Source organism: Prinia subflava, chromosome 4 (assembly GCF_021018805.1).
Source record: "Prinia subflava isolate CZ2003 ecotype Zambia chromosome 4, Cam_Psub_1.2, whole genome shotgun sequence".
NCBI lineage: Eukaryota > Metazoa > Chordata > Aves > Passeriformes > Cisticolidae > Prinia > Prinia subflava.
The window spans coordinates 11236476-11253991 of NC_086250.1; the positions used below are offsets into that span (position 1 = coordinate 11236476).

Consider the following 17516-nt stretch of genomic DNA (forward strand, 5'->3'; position numbering starts at 1 on the left):
TGCCTGTCTTGATTTTTCACTTCATTTTGCTCACCTTTTCATGTACAAATGTTTCAGAAATAAAACAGCACAGAATTTCAAATCCATCTTCCGATATTATTCAAAATGCTCCCCCTGTTATTTTATGTGCACCAGGTTTGTGTCTCTGTGGCTTATTGTGCTCTTGTGCATTTAAATGGACCTTGATTGGGTGACTGTGAAGTGGATGTGCTCAACTCCCATATGGCCTTGCAGATGTATTTTATTTTTTTATTTTATCAGCTTCCTGTGATTAGTTCTTCAAAATTCAGTACATGGAGGTGAAGGATGAGACTTGGGTGGGTAAGAAGAGACTATTTTGATGTGGAATGGCTGTAGCAGAGCTGTTGCCACTGGAGAAATCTTTAACTTTCCGCCTGAATCATTGCAACAGGAATGAGAGCAATTAAATAGTTATGCCTGAGTCTGGTCATGGTCGTTACTTTTTTCACTACACCAATGGCATGTCCACAGCTGAGCTGCAGCTCTCAGCTCTTGACCTCAGCCTGTCTTCAAGACAAGCTGAAGTTTCCTGCGTGGTTTAAATTAATGTCTTCTGAAAAAGGATCTCCTGTGAGCTAGTGTTATCTTTTCAAAGTGTGGCTTTGCTGTAGTTCACCATTTGTGAGGGGAAAAAAAAAAAAGAGTAGCTAGATACAAGTTGAATTGTCTGTGATCAAAGTTTTTTTGTTTTTGTTTTGAATGTGTGTTTTCGTAACAAATGTACTCCAGCTCCAAGCTGGAGAAGAGCATTTAGTTTGATGAGTTATGTTTAATAAGTGTAATTACTTAATCTCTTACACTGAGTTCTTGATTTTATTGATCTTATTGAATTCAATCCTGCATTCTGTATTTAAATTTTTTGATAGAATATACAGTCAGCTGCAGCAGCAGAGTGAAGAAATCAGAGATGTAGGGGCAGAATTTAGATCCAGCTTGCAGGCAAGTGGGAGAAGTCTGATGTTTATACCAAAAATCTGGCCACAAGGAGCCACAACCTTGTAAAACGGCTCAAGTTCTTTGTTCAGTCAGTGCTCATTGTTTGTGTGATTTCTGCTGTGTGCACAATTGATTCTAGGAGGAACTGTACTAGCTTGTTTTGCCCCTTAATCACTACCCTGTCTGGATGAGTTTGAAATATCAAAAGCCACAGAATTATTCTATGAACATGGGTCAACAGCACCCTGCAGCTCACTCCCACAGGCCTGTCCCTGAAGTTGGCATGGAGCTGCCAGCCCCTTAAACCAAGAAGATGGAGTGAGGGTGGAGGAGGAGATCTTTGGATGTGGAGGCTGTAAAAATCTCCTTCAGACCTTATTATGCAACACAGCACAAGACAAAGCAACCTGTCCAAGCCTAAGGATTCCCGTTCAGTAGCCAAAGGTTTATTGTAAAGATTTATTTTAAAATGTCAGTTCCTGAGTCAGGCTGACTGTCCTGTAGTTCCCTGTCTTCTTGAATACATCTGCTGCCACCTTTGTTTTGTATCCTGCCTTTTTGGGATGGACCATTGTTGAGTTCAGAGGAGCTGATCCTTGAAAACCAGTCCCATCCTGAGTCTCTCTTCTCTACAGGACTCTCTGCCATGGGACTTCTCCCGTGAACACAGACTCTTGAGCAGACCAAAGTCTGTTCTCCTAAAATCCAGCCTTGATTGTGATTTTGGTTTTGTATTTTCCCCCTTTTTAGGGGCTCCAGCATCTCATGATTACTGCCAGCCTTTACATCCCTGACCAGTTCTTCTCTGTGTTCTTAAAAATAAATGGAGTATAAGAAGAAAAAGAAGGGAGAGGAAATTAAGAAAAGGGATAGAAAATATTTATATGTTTTAAAATTAAACATATATGTTCCTGGTAGCCTATAAAGTAAAAATAATCACACAAATTTTAATAAAATTATATTTTCAGATTTTTAGTTATTCTCAGAATTAACAAAATTAATGATTTCTGAAGTCTCTTGTTCTGAAGGTATTACAGTTTCTGTCTCCTTTGTGAAGTCCTGACCTATCCTTAAGCAAACGTGAGCAACTTTTTTCTACACAAATAAAAGAGTTGAGTGGAAGGCTGATACTGTTGGACAGGTCAATGGAATTGTTGTTGTGGAAAAGGACTGGCAGTAGAAGCCTGTGATTTTAGTAATAGATTCTACAGATTGAACCTTTGCAATATCTTTTCTTGCTCCATGAACGTGACATTAAAAACAGCTCAAACATAATTTGGTGCAGCTATGGCAGGAACAGGTTACCATGGTTGTCACTACAAGCCTGAAATGGCAGAGCTTTGTTCAGGAGTGGAAGAATTGAAGTTTCCTGTGTGGGTCACCGCAATACTTATTTCTCATGTTGCAGTTGCCCTGTTTCAGTGAGATGGTAATGGTTGCTTTGTCACCCTGCGGAGTCACGTATGGAGAATAGGAGAGAGGCACCACCTGTTCTACTGTTACATTTCAGCTTCCTCCTGTGGAGTTAAGGTAACCTCGCCTCAATTTTCTTGTCCCAATTCTCAAACTCTCATGTTTTGCTGTGTTGTTGACATAAATTAATTGGTACAATTAAGGAGGTTGATACAGATCAAACGTGCCCGCATTGCTTTCATTGACAGTGCTTGCAGTGAAAGAGAAAATGCAATTGGTAAATTATCCCACTAGAATTACCCATTTGCTATGTGAGGAAATTTAATTCCTCTTTTTTCATCTTGGTCAAGCCTAAATTGCTTATTTAGATGATGTGAAGAATGCTAGATGACTTCACTCCCCTCTCAAAGCAACTTTCACTGTCTAACAATGATTTATGGAGCACCCACCAGAGCAGCAGTTTAATCATGAAAGAGCAACCTCTTCGTGAGCTATTGCCATTGCTTAAGTAATTTTGTATTCCAAAAAGCTGATGTATGACATAATTCCTTGTATATTACTTTTCTGCTAATAATATGTTTTGTCATTAGGAATGATTCCAAAGTGCTATGAGGAAATCTCAACTGACCCTCTGGGAAATCCAGGTCCAGGCTTTGTGTCAGATGGGACTTCTAAATTCCAAGTAAAACACAGTAAAAAAGAGCAACACTTAAAAGCATGTGACAGGGGTGAAGAGGAGCACGTCTCTCTGAATGTGAGACATGGAACTGCCAATAAACAGAGAAGTCAAAGAGCAGAGGGGAACAGAGACACCAAGAACAAAGGTAAAGTCTGTTAATGATTGAAAAGATACATGCATTAGTAAATAAGATGTCTAGCAGGTTTCAAGTCTCAATGAGAGATCTGCATTTGTATGATAAAAATTGTTCCTTTCTGTCCTGCCGTTTGAGATTGGGAGGGATGGGAAGTTCCAGGTAGGTTAAAGTTGGAGACTTGCAGCTCCAACAGAGGGATCTAAGAATTTCTGTTGATGCTGTATCAAAACACTCATGGTATTTGGACTTCCATTCCAATGGAAAACTGAGTTGTGGCTGATCAGTGAGCTGCTATAATGAGGTAAATCTCAAGGGGGGGGGCTCAAAGGAAAGTGCAATGTACTGATGAAGTATGCAGTGACTGAATTTTTTTGATTAACATTTGTATCAGTTGGGTGGATCAGCTGATTATATCAGCTGTCTGTATAAATTTTTGTTCATGAGTTAATCAAAAGAGTGTGAATGTCTTTCTAAGTTAACCAGACCAGCATGGGGGCAGTATATATATATAGCTCAGCCTGATACATATTTCTTTCTGGTGCCAGCCAGCGTTGCAACGGTGAGCATATCATAAATTCTGCCAGTGAGAATCACATTTGTGTTCTGATTCATGTCTGTATTGAAATGGCTACATTCTGTTAGTTTGCACTTGTATTGTGCTTCCAACACATAGATGTGGTTGATTCCGCTAAATCAGAATCTCATGAAACATCACATCTTCAAATAAGCAAATTTGTTATTAAATGTTAAATTATCAATGTGTGGAATATTGAAAAGAACCCTGTCAGACACTGTTGGACTCTGACATGTGTGCAGGCTTGCGGTAAACTGACACTACAATTTTACATGAATTGTATTTTTAGAGCTGGTCCCATTAAGAAAACCTTACCTTTCTGACATTTATGTTCTTTTTCTTCCTGTTAGGTTCTCCTGTTTTATCTACTACCTGCTGGATTATTGCAGTGATTCTAGGGATCCTCTTCTTTGCATTGCTGGGAATAACAGGGTATTTTATTACCAAGGGTAAATAAATCTCCTTCACTGAAAATACTTCATTTGAATTTAGAACGTTGTCAGGGAGCTCTTGAAATCTGCCTATTGGCCCCAGAAAAATGTGGACCTCTTCTCTTTAAAACAAGACTTGCTCTCACACCTATTTCCACCTGGAAAATGGATGCCCTTCACAGGTTGCTTCAGATTCCTTCTGATTCTTTGCCAGTCTCAGAAGAGCTCCAGGGATGGCATGACTGTAACTGGGGAGAATCATTTTCTCAAAGAACACATTTGTGAAAAGTGTTTGTAAGGAATTAGGCATGACTGTGAATGGGGAGAGACATGTATGATTCTTTTTCAGGCTGTCCATGTCCATGCTGCCCTGAGCAGTGGGTGACCTACAGAGGCAAGTGTTACTCCTTCTCCAAGGAGAAGAAAGACTGGAATTCCAGCCAGGAATCCTGTGGGGCACAGGGAGCTCGTCTCCTGGTGATCAACATTACCCGTGAAATGGTGGGTACCTTTGCAGGGGCAAGAGCAGGATGGACTGGGAGCAAGTCCCCCTGTTATGGCAGTTCCTTCCCTCTGGGAGGAAGAGAGAGTGTGAAAGCTCCTGGGACACACCCACCACCTCCCTGCACTGGCAAAGACAAGGCTTTCCCTGAGACACTTTGCCAGAGGGACTTGCTTCTTTCTGCCTGCCTCAGTTGAGTTTTGTTTGTCATGAGTTCAGCCCCCAGAACCCACGGCTGGGGAAGCTGCCTGGCACTCTCAAATGCTGAGTCTCACAAAGCAGGTCCCTGTAGGAAGGAAGGGAATAGGTGTTCACATTCAGAAATGGACCCAAAATTTCCTCTCTCACACAGTTCTTCTTCCTTTTCCTTCCAAAGCCCAGCAATTGACTCGGTTTCTCTGAGACTACTGATCTCTCTCCCTTCCCATCCCTCCTAGGACTTCTTGGAGAAACTACACACCAGATTCTACTGGATTGGTTTGCACAGGGACGCTGATAGGGCCTGGGCCTGGGAAGATGGCTCAAAACTGAGTGCCGAAAAGTGAGTATGGTGTTTCCTTTGTACTTTTAGATAGAAGGCTTGAGATCCTTTCCCCCCTCTGACATGAAAAGTCTCATGGTATTCGACAGAAGTCAACCAGCAATGAACACAGCTGCTGAGGGACGTTCAGAGTGGCCATGGGTTCCTGCAGCTGAGGGCTTCCCCCTGCCCAGCTGCCAGAGCCCAGCCTGGTGCACGTAGACCTGGCAGTCTCTATCCCAGGCTAAAGGACACAGCTGCTACATTCCTGTCTGTAGGTCCCCCCACTTCTGTGTCCCAGAGACACAACCTCGGATACAGGCACACATGCAAGCAAAGGACTGTGACACTGTGATTGTGCCTGAAATCATCAGCTGCTCCCAGAGGCTCAGACTATCCCTTGCTTTACCTCATCCCTTCTCTTTCCTCCTCATCCCCTAAAAGTTCCTCAACAAGTTTTGCATGGGCACTTAGGCCCACCTTGAATATACTCAAATTCTCCTGCTCCACTTTCACTCCACCTTTCTTATCTGTTACAAGCCCAGGGTGCCCCTGTCCAAAGGTGTGCCTGGAGTTTTTGATGGCCCATAAATTCGTAGTTGAAGACTTTTGTCTTTGCAGTTTTGTCTGTTATTTCTTGAATGTGTGTGTCTGTGTATTTCTGTTTCATCATTTTGTCCCTATTATGCTCTTTTGCACTGAACGAGTTCTTGACTGGATAACCTTAATGAAGCAGAGGCTTCCACCTTTCACATACCCATACAGGTGATTTTAACTGGATACTTTAACTGGGACACTTTATACTTTCTGTCCCAAATGATTTTAGTAGACCATCAAAAAACCCCTTGTGGAACAGAACATTTTACTCTTCAGTAATGGGAAATGGAGAGCCCAGTGTGAGACTGGCAAACTGCAAGTCTCACATTGAGCTCCCGGTATCACAAGTCCCACTGCCAGGCCTCCTGTGTCCCGGGATGGATCCTTCCTGACATCAGCTCATGAAGTCTAACTGCAGCAGGTCTCTTCCCTCCAAAGCTGTGAGATGTTCTCCCCCCTGCCTAGGTGGGGTTCCCCTCCAGTGTTGCCCTGCTTGTGTGCTCTGTCTCCCACAGAGTCATGTCCAACAGCCCTGCACAGCGCTGCGCTGGTCTGCTGAGTGGTGCCATCCATGCTTCCAGCTGTGAGGTCCTTGCCCCGTGGATCTGTGAGAAATCTGCTCAGTGACCTCTGTGGACGTTGTCTGAGGAAGTGCTCTTTGGAGAGCTGTGCTAAGGCCTCATTCCTGTGATGGTTCTCTGAGAGGAGCTGTGCTCCTTGCTCCTGTGCCACCTGCCACACTGCAAGGAATGAATGCAGCTGCCACAGGAGGTCTGGGTGCTGCTCCTGGCTCCATTCAGGATCACTCTGGTGATGTTCACGTTCACAGCCCTCACCTAGTGACAGACAGTCTTCAAAGTGGTAGAGAAGGGGAGGGGAGAGATTTCTTTGAGTCTCTCAGTCATTTTCAGAGGTACTTGAGCACTGTCACTGCTGTTTTGAAATGCTAGGGAGAGGTGAGTTTGTAATCTGTGAGCTCATGCCAGCTCCGAGTTTGTTTCCCTCTTTTGTGTCACTGGTGACATTTGCCAAAGCTGAAAACTAGCCTGAAGTGTGAAGTTAGCCTCTTTTTGCAAGAGATCAGAAGATGTCCACAGGACCTTTCTAACATAAATTCTTCTGTGGCTTATGTTTGTACCTGGAGAAAACTGGAGCACAGCTTCTAGTGCTACATTGCTGTGTAAATAGCTGCAAAGGAGTGAACCTGCTACCCTGCTGAGCTGAAAATAAACGTGAATTGCTTCTAACAATTTCTTCAGTAGTCACTTTTTCTGTTTTCCTCCCCAATATTACTGCTTAGTGCATTTGTTGGTTTCTAAAAAGGCTAAAGGAAGCTGGTGGCAGGAACAGTCAGGAGAGCAGGGGGGAAATCCTTTGCAATAACATTGCAGCAGAAGAAGTACAGCCACAGCCACTAAACAGTTTCCTATCCCAAGGGATTAAGGACTGACAAATTTACTTTTTTTTATGTGGCCAAATGAGTGCAGCCCTTCATCTTCCAGTCCGTCTGTTCCAAGGCCCACTTGGGCCATGGTTCAAGTGCCCTGCACCACCCCTGAGTGGTGTTTGCCCCCTGCTCAGTGTCTCCCCCAGAACAGCTCTCTCCCTAAAGAAGTCCTGCCAGACCCCCCATCTACCACTTCTTCCAATGACAAGATGTAATTTCATTTCCCTTCAATAAAGTGGCCTTATTCATTCTAAGAATGTAAGCATTTTTACTGTGATTTGTCTTCCTCTGGTTAACTTCTGTTGGTTTGGAAGTGACTGAATCTAAATTAGATTAAATTTTATAGTGGCATAAATGTAATTGTGCATGTGAAGTTACCCTAGTTTAACTTTAACAGCTCTCCCTGCTGTTTTAAGTAGTCTATATAGAAATCTTTTCCACATAGCAGTCTCCATTTTAGGATCAATGTAGACTCATGCATGAATTTCTCCATAGTGAACCCACTGAGGGCTTGGTGGAAATTTTTCACAGTTGTTTGCTGGGGAATCATGGCTTTTCAGTTCTTAGTGATAGAATTTGTTTTAGTTGTTTAATGTATTTTGTTCCCATCAAAAATATTGACTTTTAATTATTATATTTTCTCAAAGATGACAGGATCATCTGCATAATTCGGTTAGTTCTTGCTGGATTGTTTCTCTGTTCTTCTCAAATGTAGCTTATCTTTTATTGCACATAAAGATTTATCTCTTCTACCTGTCTTCTTCAGGCATCTGATCACCTTTTCAGTGGGAGACTGAATTAGATCCAATAGATGTCCCAAGGATTAGGAAATCCTGTCCCAGAGCAGGCAGAGAGTGAGAAAAGTGGTCCAAAAAGTGACAACAGACAAGAGGCAGAGATACTAAATATTCCTGGTGTGATACAACTTCACCATGCCTGGAATTTTCTGAAACCACACATGAGCAATATGAGCTTTTTAAGAGTCTTTGAACTCCAAAATCTTCTTAGTGCTACAGTGGGCCTGTTGCAAAGGATTCCCATTCAGCCACACAGAAGAGAAGTACTGCAGTACTCTTGCTTTCCTGTGTTCACAGAATTGCATTTTTGGTGCGGGCTGTGGTTTGGTCATGAGACTGTGAGACTGCACTGGTGTATGTGCTACCTTCTACAGCTTGTGGTTTTATTTATAGCAGGAGCTGCACCATCAAGAAATAGCAATAATTCACAAACATCCCACCAACTCTCCAAGACACATAAAAAGGCTACTTTTTCACATTAGTTTCATGTTACTGTCATATTTTTGATGGTTTAACAGGTCTTTCTATCTATGATAAAAGGAGGAGGTAAGCTGGGTTTTTCCTCTTGCCTTGTTTTCAAACAGCCCCCACTTCTGCAAGGTGCAGAAGTCATAGAATGCCCTGAGTTGGAAGGCATCCACAAGGATCACCGAGTGGAATTGTTCTTCATCCTGATGTTAAACCAAAGATAAATAATGAAGAGATGACAGATTGCCTGTCTTGATTTTTCACTACATTTTGCTCACCTTTTCATGTACAAATGTTTCAGAAATAAAACAGCACAGAATTTCAACTCCGTCTTCTGATATTATTCAAAATGCTCCCCCTGTTATTTATGTGCACCAGGTTTGTGTCTCTGTGGCTTATTGTGCTCTTGTGCATTTAAATGGACCTTGATTGGGTGACTGTGAAGTGGATGTGCTCAACTCCCATATGGCCTTGCAGATGTATTTTATTTTTTATTTTATCAGCTTCCTGTGATTAGTTCTTCAAAATTCAGTACATGGAGGTGAAGGATGAGACTTGGGTGGGTAAGAAGAGACTATTTTGATGTGGAATGGCTGTAGCAGAGCTGTTGCCACTGGAGAAATCTTTAACTTTCCGCCTGAATCATTGCAACAGGAATGAGAGCAATTAAATAGTTATGCCTGAGTCTGGTCATGGTCGTTACTTTTTTCACTACACCAATGGCATGTCCACAGCTGAGCTGCAGCTCTCAGCTCTTGACCTCAGCCTGTCTTCAAGACAAGCTGAAGTTTCCTGCGTGGTTTAAATTAATGTCTTTTGAAAAAGGATCTCCTGTGAGCTAGTGTTATCTTTTCAAAGTGTGGCTTTGCTGTAGTTCACCATTTGTGAGGGGAAAAAAAAAAGAGTAGCTAGATGCAAGTTGAATTGTCTGTGATCAAAGGTTTTCTGATTTTATTTTCAATGTGTGTTTTCGGAACAAATGTACTCCAGCTCCAAGCTGGAGAAGAGCATTTAGTTTGATGAGTTATGTTTAATAAGTGTAATTACTTAATCTCTTACACTGAGTTCTTGATTTTATTGATCTTATTGAATTCAATCCTGCATTCTGTATTTAAATTTTTTGATAGATTATACAGTCAGCTGCAGCAGCAGAGTGAAGAAATCAGAGATGTAGGGGCAGAATTTAGATCCAGCTTGCAGGCAAGTGGGAGAAGTCTGATGTTTATACCAAAAATCTGGCCACAAGGAGCCACAACCTTGTAAAACGGCTCAAGTTCTTTGTTCAGTCAGTGCTCATTGTTTGTGTGATTTCTGCTGTGTGCACAATTGATTCTAGGAGGAACTGTACTAGCTTGTTTTGCCCCTTAATCACTACCCTGTCTGGATGAGTTTGAAATATCAAAAGCCACAGAATTATTCTATGAACATGGGTCAACAGGACCCTGCAGCTCACTCCCACAGGCCTGTCCCTGAAGTTGGCATGGAGCTGCCAGCCCCTTAAACCAAGAAGATGGAGTGAGGGTGGAGGAGATCTTTGGATGTGGAGGCTGTAAAAAATCTCCTTCAGACCTTATTATGCAACACAGCACAAGACAAAGCAACCTGTCCAAGCCTAAGGATTCCCATTCAGTAGCCAAAGGTTTATTGTAAAGATTTATTTTAAAATGTCAGTTCCTGAGTCAGGCTGACTGTCCTGTAGTTCCCTGTCTTCTTGGATACATCTGCTGCCACCTTTGTTTTGTATCCTGCCTTTTTGGGATGGACCATTGTTGAGTTCAGAGGAGCTGATCCTTGAAAACCAGTCCCATCCTGAGTCTCTCTTCTCTACAGGACTCTCTGCTGTGGGACTTCTCCTGTGAACACAGACTCCTGAGCAGACCAAAGTCTGTTCTCCTAAAATCCAGCCTTGATTGTGATTTTGGTTTTGTATTTTCCCCCTTTTTAGGGGCTCCAGCATCTCATGATTACTGCCAGCCTTTACATCCCTGACCAGTTCTTCTCTGTGTTCTTAAAAATAAATGGAGTATAAGAAGAAAAAGAAGGGAAAGGAAATTAAGAAAAGGGATAGAAAATATTTATATGTTTTAAAATTAAACATATATGTTCCTGGTAGCCTATAAAGTAAAAATAATCACACAAATTTTAATAAAATTATATTTTCAGATTTTTAGTTATTCTCAGAATTAACAAAATTAATGATTTGTGAAGTCTCTTGTTCTGAAGGTACTACAGTTTCTGTCTCCTTTGTGAAGTCCTGACCTATCCTTAAGCAATCGTGAGCAACTTTGTTCAAATAAAAGTTTTTTATTTTTTCAAATAAAAGAGTTGACTGGAGGGCTGATACTGTTGGACAGGTCAATGGAATTGTTGTTGTGGAAAAGGACTGGCAGTAGAAGCCTGTGATTTTAGTAGTAGATTCTACAGATTGAACCTTTGCAATATCTTTTCTTGCGCCATGAACGTGACATTAAAAACAGCTCAAACATAATTTGGTGCAGCTATGGCAGGAACAGGTTACCATGGTCGTCACTACAAGCCTGAAATGGCAGAGCTTCGTTCAGGAGTGGAAGAATTGAAGTTTCCTGTGTGGGTCACCGCAATACTTATTTCTCATGTCGCAGTTGCCCTGTTTCAGTGAGATGGTAATGGTTGCTTTGTCACCCTGCAGAGTCACGTATGGAGAATAGGAGAGAGGCACCACCTGTTCTACTGTTACATTTCAGCTTCCTCCTGTGGAGTTAAGGTAACCTCGCCTCAATTTTCTTGTCCCAATTCTCAAACTCTCATGTTTTGCTGTGTTGTTGACATAAATTAATTGGTACAATTAAGAGGTTGATACAGATCAAACGTGCCCGCATTGCTTTCATTGACAGTGCTTGCAGTGAAAGAGAGAAAGCAAGTTGTAAATTATCCCACTAGAATTACCCATTTGCTATGTGAGGAAATTTAATTCCTCTTTTTTCATCTTGGTCAAGCCTAAATTGCTTATTTAGATGATGTGAAGAATGCTAGATGACTTCACTCCCCTCTCAAAGCAACTTTCACTGTCCAAAAATGATTTATGGAGCACCCACCAGAGCAGCAGTTTAATCATGAAAGAGCAACCTCTTCGTGAGCTATTGCCATTGCTTAAGTAATTTTGTATTCCAAAAAGCTGATGTATGACATAATTCCTTGTATATTACTTTTCTGCTAATAATATGTTTTGTCATTAGGAATGATTCCAAAGTGCTATGAGGAAATCTCAACTGACCCTCTGGGAAATCCAGGTCCAGGCTTTGTGTCAGATGGGACTTCTAAATTCCAAGTAAAACACAGTAAAAAAGAGCAACACTTAAAAGCATGTGACAGGGGTAAAAAGGAGCACATCTATCTGAATGTGAAACATGGAACTGCCAATAAACAGAGAAATCAAAGAGCAGAAGGGAACAGAGACACCAAGAACAAAGGTAAAGTCTGTTAATAATTGAAAAGATACATGCATTAGTAAATAAGATGTCTAGCAGGTTTCAAGTCTGAATTAGAGATCTGCATTTGTATGATAAAAATTGTTCCTTTCTGTCCTGCCATTTGAGATTGGGAGGGATGGGAAGTTCCAGGTAGGTTAAAGTTGGAGACTTGCAGCTCCAACAGAGGGATCTAAGAATTTCTGTGGATGCTGTATCAAAACACTCATGGTATTTGGACTTCCATTCCGATGGAAAACGGAGTTGTGGCTGATCAGTGAGCTGCTATAATGAGGTAAATCTCAAGGGAGGGAGTCTCAAAGGAAAGTGCAATGTACTGATGAAGTATGCAGTGACTGAATTTTTTTGATTAACATTTGTATCAGTTGGGTGGATCAGCTGATTATATCAGCTGTCTGTATAAATTTTTGTTCATGAGTTAATCAAAAGAGTGTGAATATCTTTCTAAGTTAACCAGACCAGCATGGGGGCAGTATCATGTATCGCTCAGCCTGATACATATTTCCTTCTGGTGCCAGCCAGCGTTGCAACGGTGAGCATATCATAAATTCTGCCAGTGAGAATCACATTTGTGTTGTGATTCATGTCTGTATTGAAATCGCTACATTCTGTTAGTTTGCACTTGTATTGTGCTTCCAGCACATAGCTGTGGTTGATTCTGTGTTGGAGTCCAGGACATCCCTCTGGCCGCCCTGGAGGGTTTGGAGACCAGACAGGGGGGTCTGGGATCTGTACAAGGGGCTCAGCCAGCCTCACACAGAGCCCAGGAGGACACTACTTCTGATCCCTGGCCATGGGAGTGAGTGCCCACATTGTATGAAGGATCACAAGCCAAGGGGATTCAAAATAAGTAGTTTGTTTATCACAGAGTGTAAATATAGAATCTAGGATTTTTAGTATATGGGCTTGAAGAGGCAAGATGGAGGAATTGGGGAGTGGTCCTGTCCTCCTTGTTCTTGTTCTCATCCCCCATTTTCTGCTGAGTTGCATCACAAGGATTGGTCTAGAGTAGAAATGACGTTAACATAAGTAGTAGGCATTGGTAAGATTTTGTAAATAAAAGGTACATTGTGGATGGTGGTTGGACAAGGGGAACCGTACAAAAGGTCCGGGACCCTCTGATCTGCCACAGTCCGCCGCGTGTCCTGCTCTGCTGGGGACGCCCTGCAGAGCTGAGAAAGAACTGAGAGATAATGAAAAAACAAACAACCTTGGAAACACGGACTGGCAGACTCAGCTTGTCTTTGGCTCTGGCGTGGGACCTTTTGGGCAAGAAAAGCTCGAAAACCCTACATACCTCAGGGAACAGCAACCCCAAGGAGAATCTCAGGGAACAGCAACTCTGAGAGTTCTGCTAAATCAGAATCTCATGAAACATCACATCTTCAAATAAGCGAATTTGTTATTAAATGTTAAATTATCAATATGTGGAATATTGAAAAGAACCCTGTCAGACACTGTTGGACTCTGACATGTGTGCAGGCTTGCGGTAAACTGACACTGCAATTTGACAGGAATTGTATTTTTAGAGCTGGTCCCATTAAGAAAACCTCACCTTTCTGACATTTATGTTCTTTTTCTTCCTTTTAGGTTCTCCTGTTTTATCTACTACCTGCTGGATTATTGCAGTGATTCTAGGGATCCTCTTCTTTGCATTGCTGGGAATAACAGGGTATTTTATTACCAAGGGTAAATAAATCTCCTTCACTGAAAATACTTCATTTGAATTTAGAACTTTGTCAGGGAGCTCTTGAAATCTGCCTATTGGCCCCAGAAAAATGTGGACCTCTTCTCTTTAAAACAAGACTTGCTCTCACACCTATTTCCACCTGGAAAATGGACGCCCTTCACAGGTTGCTTCAGATTCCTTCTGATTCTTTGCCAGTCTCAGAAGAGCTCCAGGGATGGCATGACTGTAACTGGGGAGAATCATTTTCTCAAAGAACACATTTGTGAAAAGTGTTTGTAAGGAATTAGGCATGACTGTGAATGAGGAGAGACATGTATGATTCTTTTTCAGGCTGTCCATGTCCATGCTGCCCTGAGCAGTGGGTGACCTACAGAGGCAAGTGTTACTCCTTCTCCAAGGAGAAGAAAGACTGGAATTCCAGCCAGGAATCCTGTGGGGCACAGGGAGCTCGTCTCCTGGTGATCAACATTACCCGTGAAATGGTGGGTACCTTTGCAGGGGCAAGTGTAGGATGAAGTGGGAGCAAGTCCCCCTGTTATGGCAGTTCCTTCCCTCTGGGAGGAAGAGAGAGTGTGAAAGCTCCTGGAACACACCCACCACCTCCCTGCATTGGCAAAGACAAGGCTTTCCCTGAGACACTTTGCCAGAGGGACTTGCTTCTTTCTGCCTGCCTCAGTTGAGTTTTGTTTGTCATGAGTTCAACCCTCAGAACCCACGGCTGGGGAAGCTGCCTGGCACTCTCAAATGCCGAGTCTCACAAAGCAGGTCCCTGTAGGAAGGAAGGGAATAGGTGTTCACATTCAGAAATGGACCCAAAATTTCCTCTCTCACACAGTTATTTTTTCTTTACCTTCTAAAACCCTGGACTGGACTGGGTTTCTCTGAGACTACTGATCTCTCTGCCTTCCCATCCCTCCTAGGACTTCTTGCAGAAACTATTCCCCTCTTTCTACTGGATTGGTTTGCACAGGGATGCTGATGGGGCCTGGGCCTGGGAAGATGGCTCAAAACTGAGTGCTGAAAAGTGAGTATGGTGTTTCCTTTGTACTTTTAGATAGAAGGCTTGAGATCCTTCCCCCCCTCTGACATGAAAAGTCTCATGGTATTCGACAAAAGTCAACCAGCAATGAACACAGCTGCTGAGGGACGTTCAGAGTGGCCATGGGTTCCTGCAGCTGAGGGCTTCCCCCTGCCCAGCTGCCAGAGCCCAGCCTGGTGCACGTAGACCTGGCAGTCTCTATCCCAGGCTAAAGGACACAGCTGCTACATTCCTGTCTGTAGGTCCCCCCACTTCTGTATCCCAGAGACACAACCTCGGATACAGGCACACATGCAAGCAAAGGACTGTGACACTGTGATTGTGCCTGAAATCATCAGCTGCTCCCAGAGGCTCAGACTATCCCTTGCTTTACCTCATCCCTTCTCTTTCCTCCTCATCCCCTAAAAGTTCCTCAACAAGTTTTGCATGGGCACTTAGGCCCACCTTGAATGTACTCAAATTCTCCTGCTCCACTTTCACTCCACCTTTCTTATCTGTTACAAGCCCAGGGTGCCCCTGTCCAAAGGTGTGCCTGGAGTTTTTGATGGCCCATAAATTCGTAGTTGAAGACTTTTGTCTTTGCAGTTTTGTCTGTTATTTCTTGAATGTGTGTGTCTGTGTATTTCTGTTTCATCATTTTGTCCCTATTATGCTCTTTTGCACTGAACGAGTTCTTGACTGGATAACCTTAATGAAGCAGAGGCTTCCACCTTTCACATACCCATACAGGTGATTTTAACTGGATACTTTAACTGGGACACTTTATACTTTCTGTCCCAAATGATTTTAGTAGACCATCAAAAAACCCCTTGTGGAACAGAACATTTTACTCTTCAGTAATGGGAAATGGAGAGCCCAGTGTGAGACTGGCAAACTGCAAGTCTCACATTGAGCTCCCGGTATCACAAGTCCCACTGCCAGACCTCCTGTGTCCCGGGATGGATCCTTCCTGACATCAGCTCATGAAGTCTAACTGCAGCAGGTCTCTTCCCTCCAAAGGTGTGAGATGTTCTCCCCCCTGCCTGAGTGGGGTTCCCCTCCAGTGTCGCCCTGCTTGTGTGCTCTGTCTCCCACAGAGTCATGTCCAACAGCCCTGCACAGCGCTGCGCTGGTCTGCTGAGGGGTGTCATCCATGCTTCCAGCTGTGAGTTCCTTGCCCCGTGGATCTGTGAGAAATCTGCTCAGTGACCTCTGTGGACGTTGTCTGAGGAAGTGTTCTTTGGAGAGCTGTGCTAAGGCCTTGTGAAAAAGGCTTGTTGTGTGTGTGGCTCTATGCAGATATTTACTATATACAATAATGCTAGGTAGAAAAGTTATGCTGTATTGACATTTGAATAATATAGTAAATGTAGTTTTTAGCATTAAGTTTTAGTAATAAAAGAATTGTGTGTAAGATATTTTCTTTAGCTCAAAAAAAAAAAAAAAAAAAAAAAAAAAGGGGGAGAGGCCCAGAGGTGTTTCTCAACAGAGATAACAGTTACAACAAGAAGAAGAGAACCCCCCCTTAGGACTTTTAGAAGACAAGATGCATATCTCCCTGCATCCACTGAAGCCACCTGGTCAACCCAGACTGAATCCACACGAACCACCTGGTCAAGCCCAACTCCTGGACGCCCAGGATTAGAAGGGGGACTCTGGGCAAACGGGTCTGTCTTAAGATAAAGATTGCATAATTTTGAAATTTTGGTCTTCAAAAAGGGGACATTCCTCCCGAAGGAGGCCCTTCTCCTTCACAGCCTTTGTCTGAGAGGGAGGGGAGACGGTAGACCCGGGCTACCTTCTTTGCTCTTATTTGTCTCATTATTTGTCCTGTCTCTGAAAACCTTTTTAAACTTTTATTATTGTATTAATTTTTGTAACCAATTTTTATTCTTTATTAAATTTTCATAAATTTCAAAAAGCGAGTGATTGGCGTTTATCACAGCCTCATTCCTGTGATGGTTCTCTGAGAGGAGCTGTGCTCCTTGCTCCTGTGCCACCTGCCACACTGCAAGGAATGAATGCAGCTGCCACAGGAGGTCTGGGTGCTGCTCCTGGCTCCATTCAGGATCACTCTGGTGATGTTCACGTTCACAGCCCTCACCTAGTGACAGACAGTCTTCAAAGTGGTAGAGAAGGGGAGGGGAGAGATTTCTTTGAGTCTCTCAGTCATTTTCAGAGGTACTTGAGCACTGTCACTGCTGTTTTGAAATCCTAGGGAGAGGTGAGTTTGTAATCTGTGAGCTCATGCCAGCTCCGAGTTTATTTCCCTCTTTTGTGTCTCTGGTGACATGCACCAAAGCTGAAAACTAGCCTGAAGTTTGAAGTTAGCCTCTTTTTGCAAGAGATCAGAAGATGTCCACAGGACCTTTCTAACATAAATTCTTCTGTGGCTTATGTTTGTACCTGGAGAAAACTGGAGCACAGCTTCTAGTGCTACATTGCTGTGTAAATAGCTGCAAAGGAGTGAACCTGCTACCCTGCTGAGCTGAAAATAAACGTGAATTGCTTCTAACAATTTCTTCAGTAGTCACTTTTTCTGTTTTCCTCCCCAATATTACTGCTTAGTGCATTTGTTGGTTTCTAAAAAGTCTAAAGGAAGCTGGTGGCGGGAACAGTCAGGAGAGCAGGGGGGAAATACTTTGCAAAAACACTGCAGCAGAAGAAGTACAGCCACAGCCACTAAACAGTTTCCTACCCCAAGGGATTAAGGACTGACAAATTTACTTTTTTTCTGTGGCCAAATGAGTGCAGCCCTTCATCTTCCAGTCCCTCTGTTCCAAGGCCCACTTGGGCCATGGTTCAAGTGCCCTGCACCAC

General features: G+C 42.9%; 3 protein-coding genes across 3 annotated transcripts in view; 2 read left to right on the plus strand and 1 right to left on the minus strand.

The window, feature by feature from the left end:
- The window catches only part of SYCE3 (synaptonemal complex central element protein 3), a 50270-nt gene that overhangs the window by 25708 nt on the left and 7046 nt on the right, over positions 1–17516 (minus strand). The gene's annotated exons all lie outside the window — the stretch shown is intronic.
- On the plus strand, positions 2118–7042 carry LOC134549310 (killer cell lectin-like receptor subfamily G member 1). Its single transcript, XM_063394874.1, has 6 exons — positions 2118–2487; positions 2961–3194; positions 4110–4208; positions 4540–4691; positions 5130–5233; positions 6325–7042. The coding sequence occupies exons 2-6, from the start codon at positions 2963–2965 to the stop codon at positions 6434–6436; spliced, it is 699 nt and encodes a 232-aa protein (XP_063250944.1). The 5' UTR covers positions 2118–2487; positions 2961–2962; the 3' UTR covers positions 6437–7042.
- Positions 10634–17190, plus strand: LOC134549311 (killer cell lectin-like receptor subfamily G member 1). The gene is made up of 7 exons (XM_063394875.1): positions 10634–11107; positions 11190–11264; positions 11737–11970; positions 13579–13677; positions 14009–14160; positions 14599–14702; positions 15794–17190. Exons 3-7 carry the CDS (start codon positions 11739–11741, stop codon positions 15903–15905), a joined length of 699 nt encoding a protein of 232 aa, XP_063250945.1. The 5' UTR covers positions 10634–11107; positions 11190–11264; positions 11737–11738; the 3' UTR covers positions 15906–17190.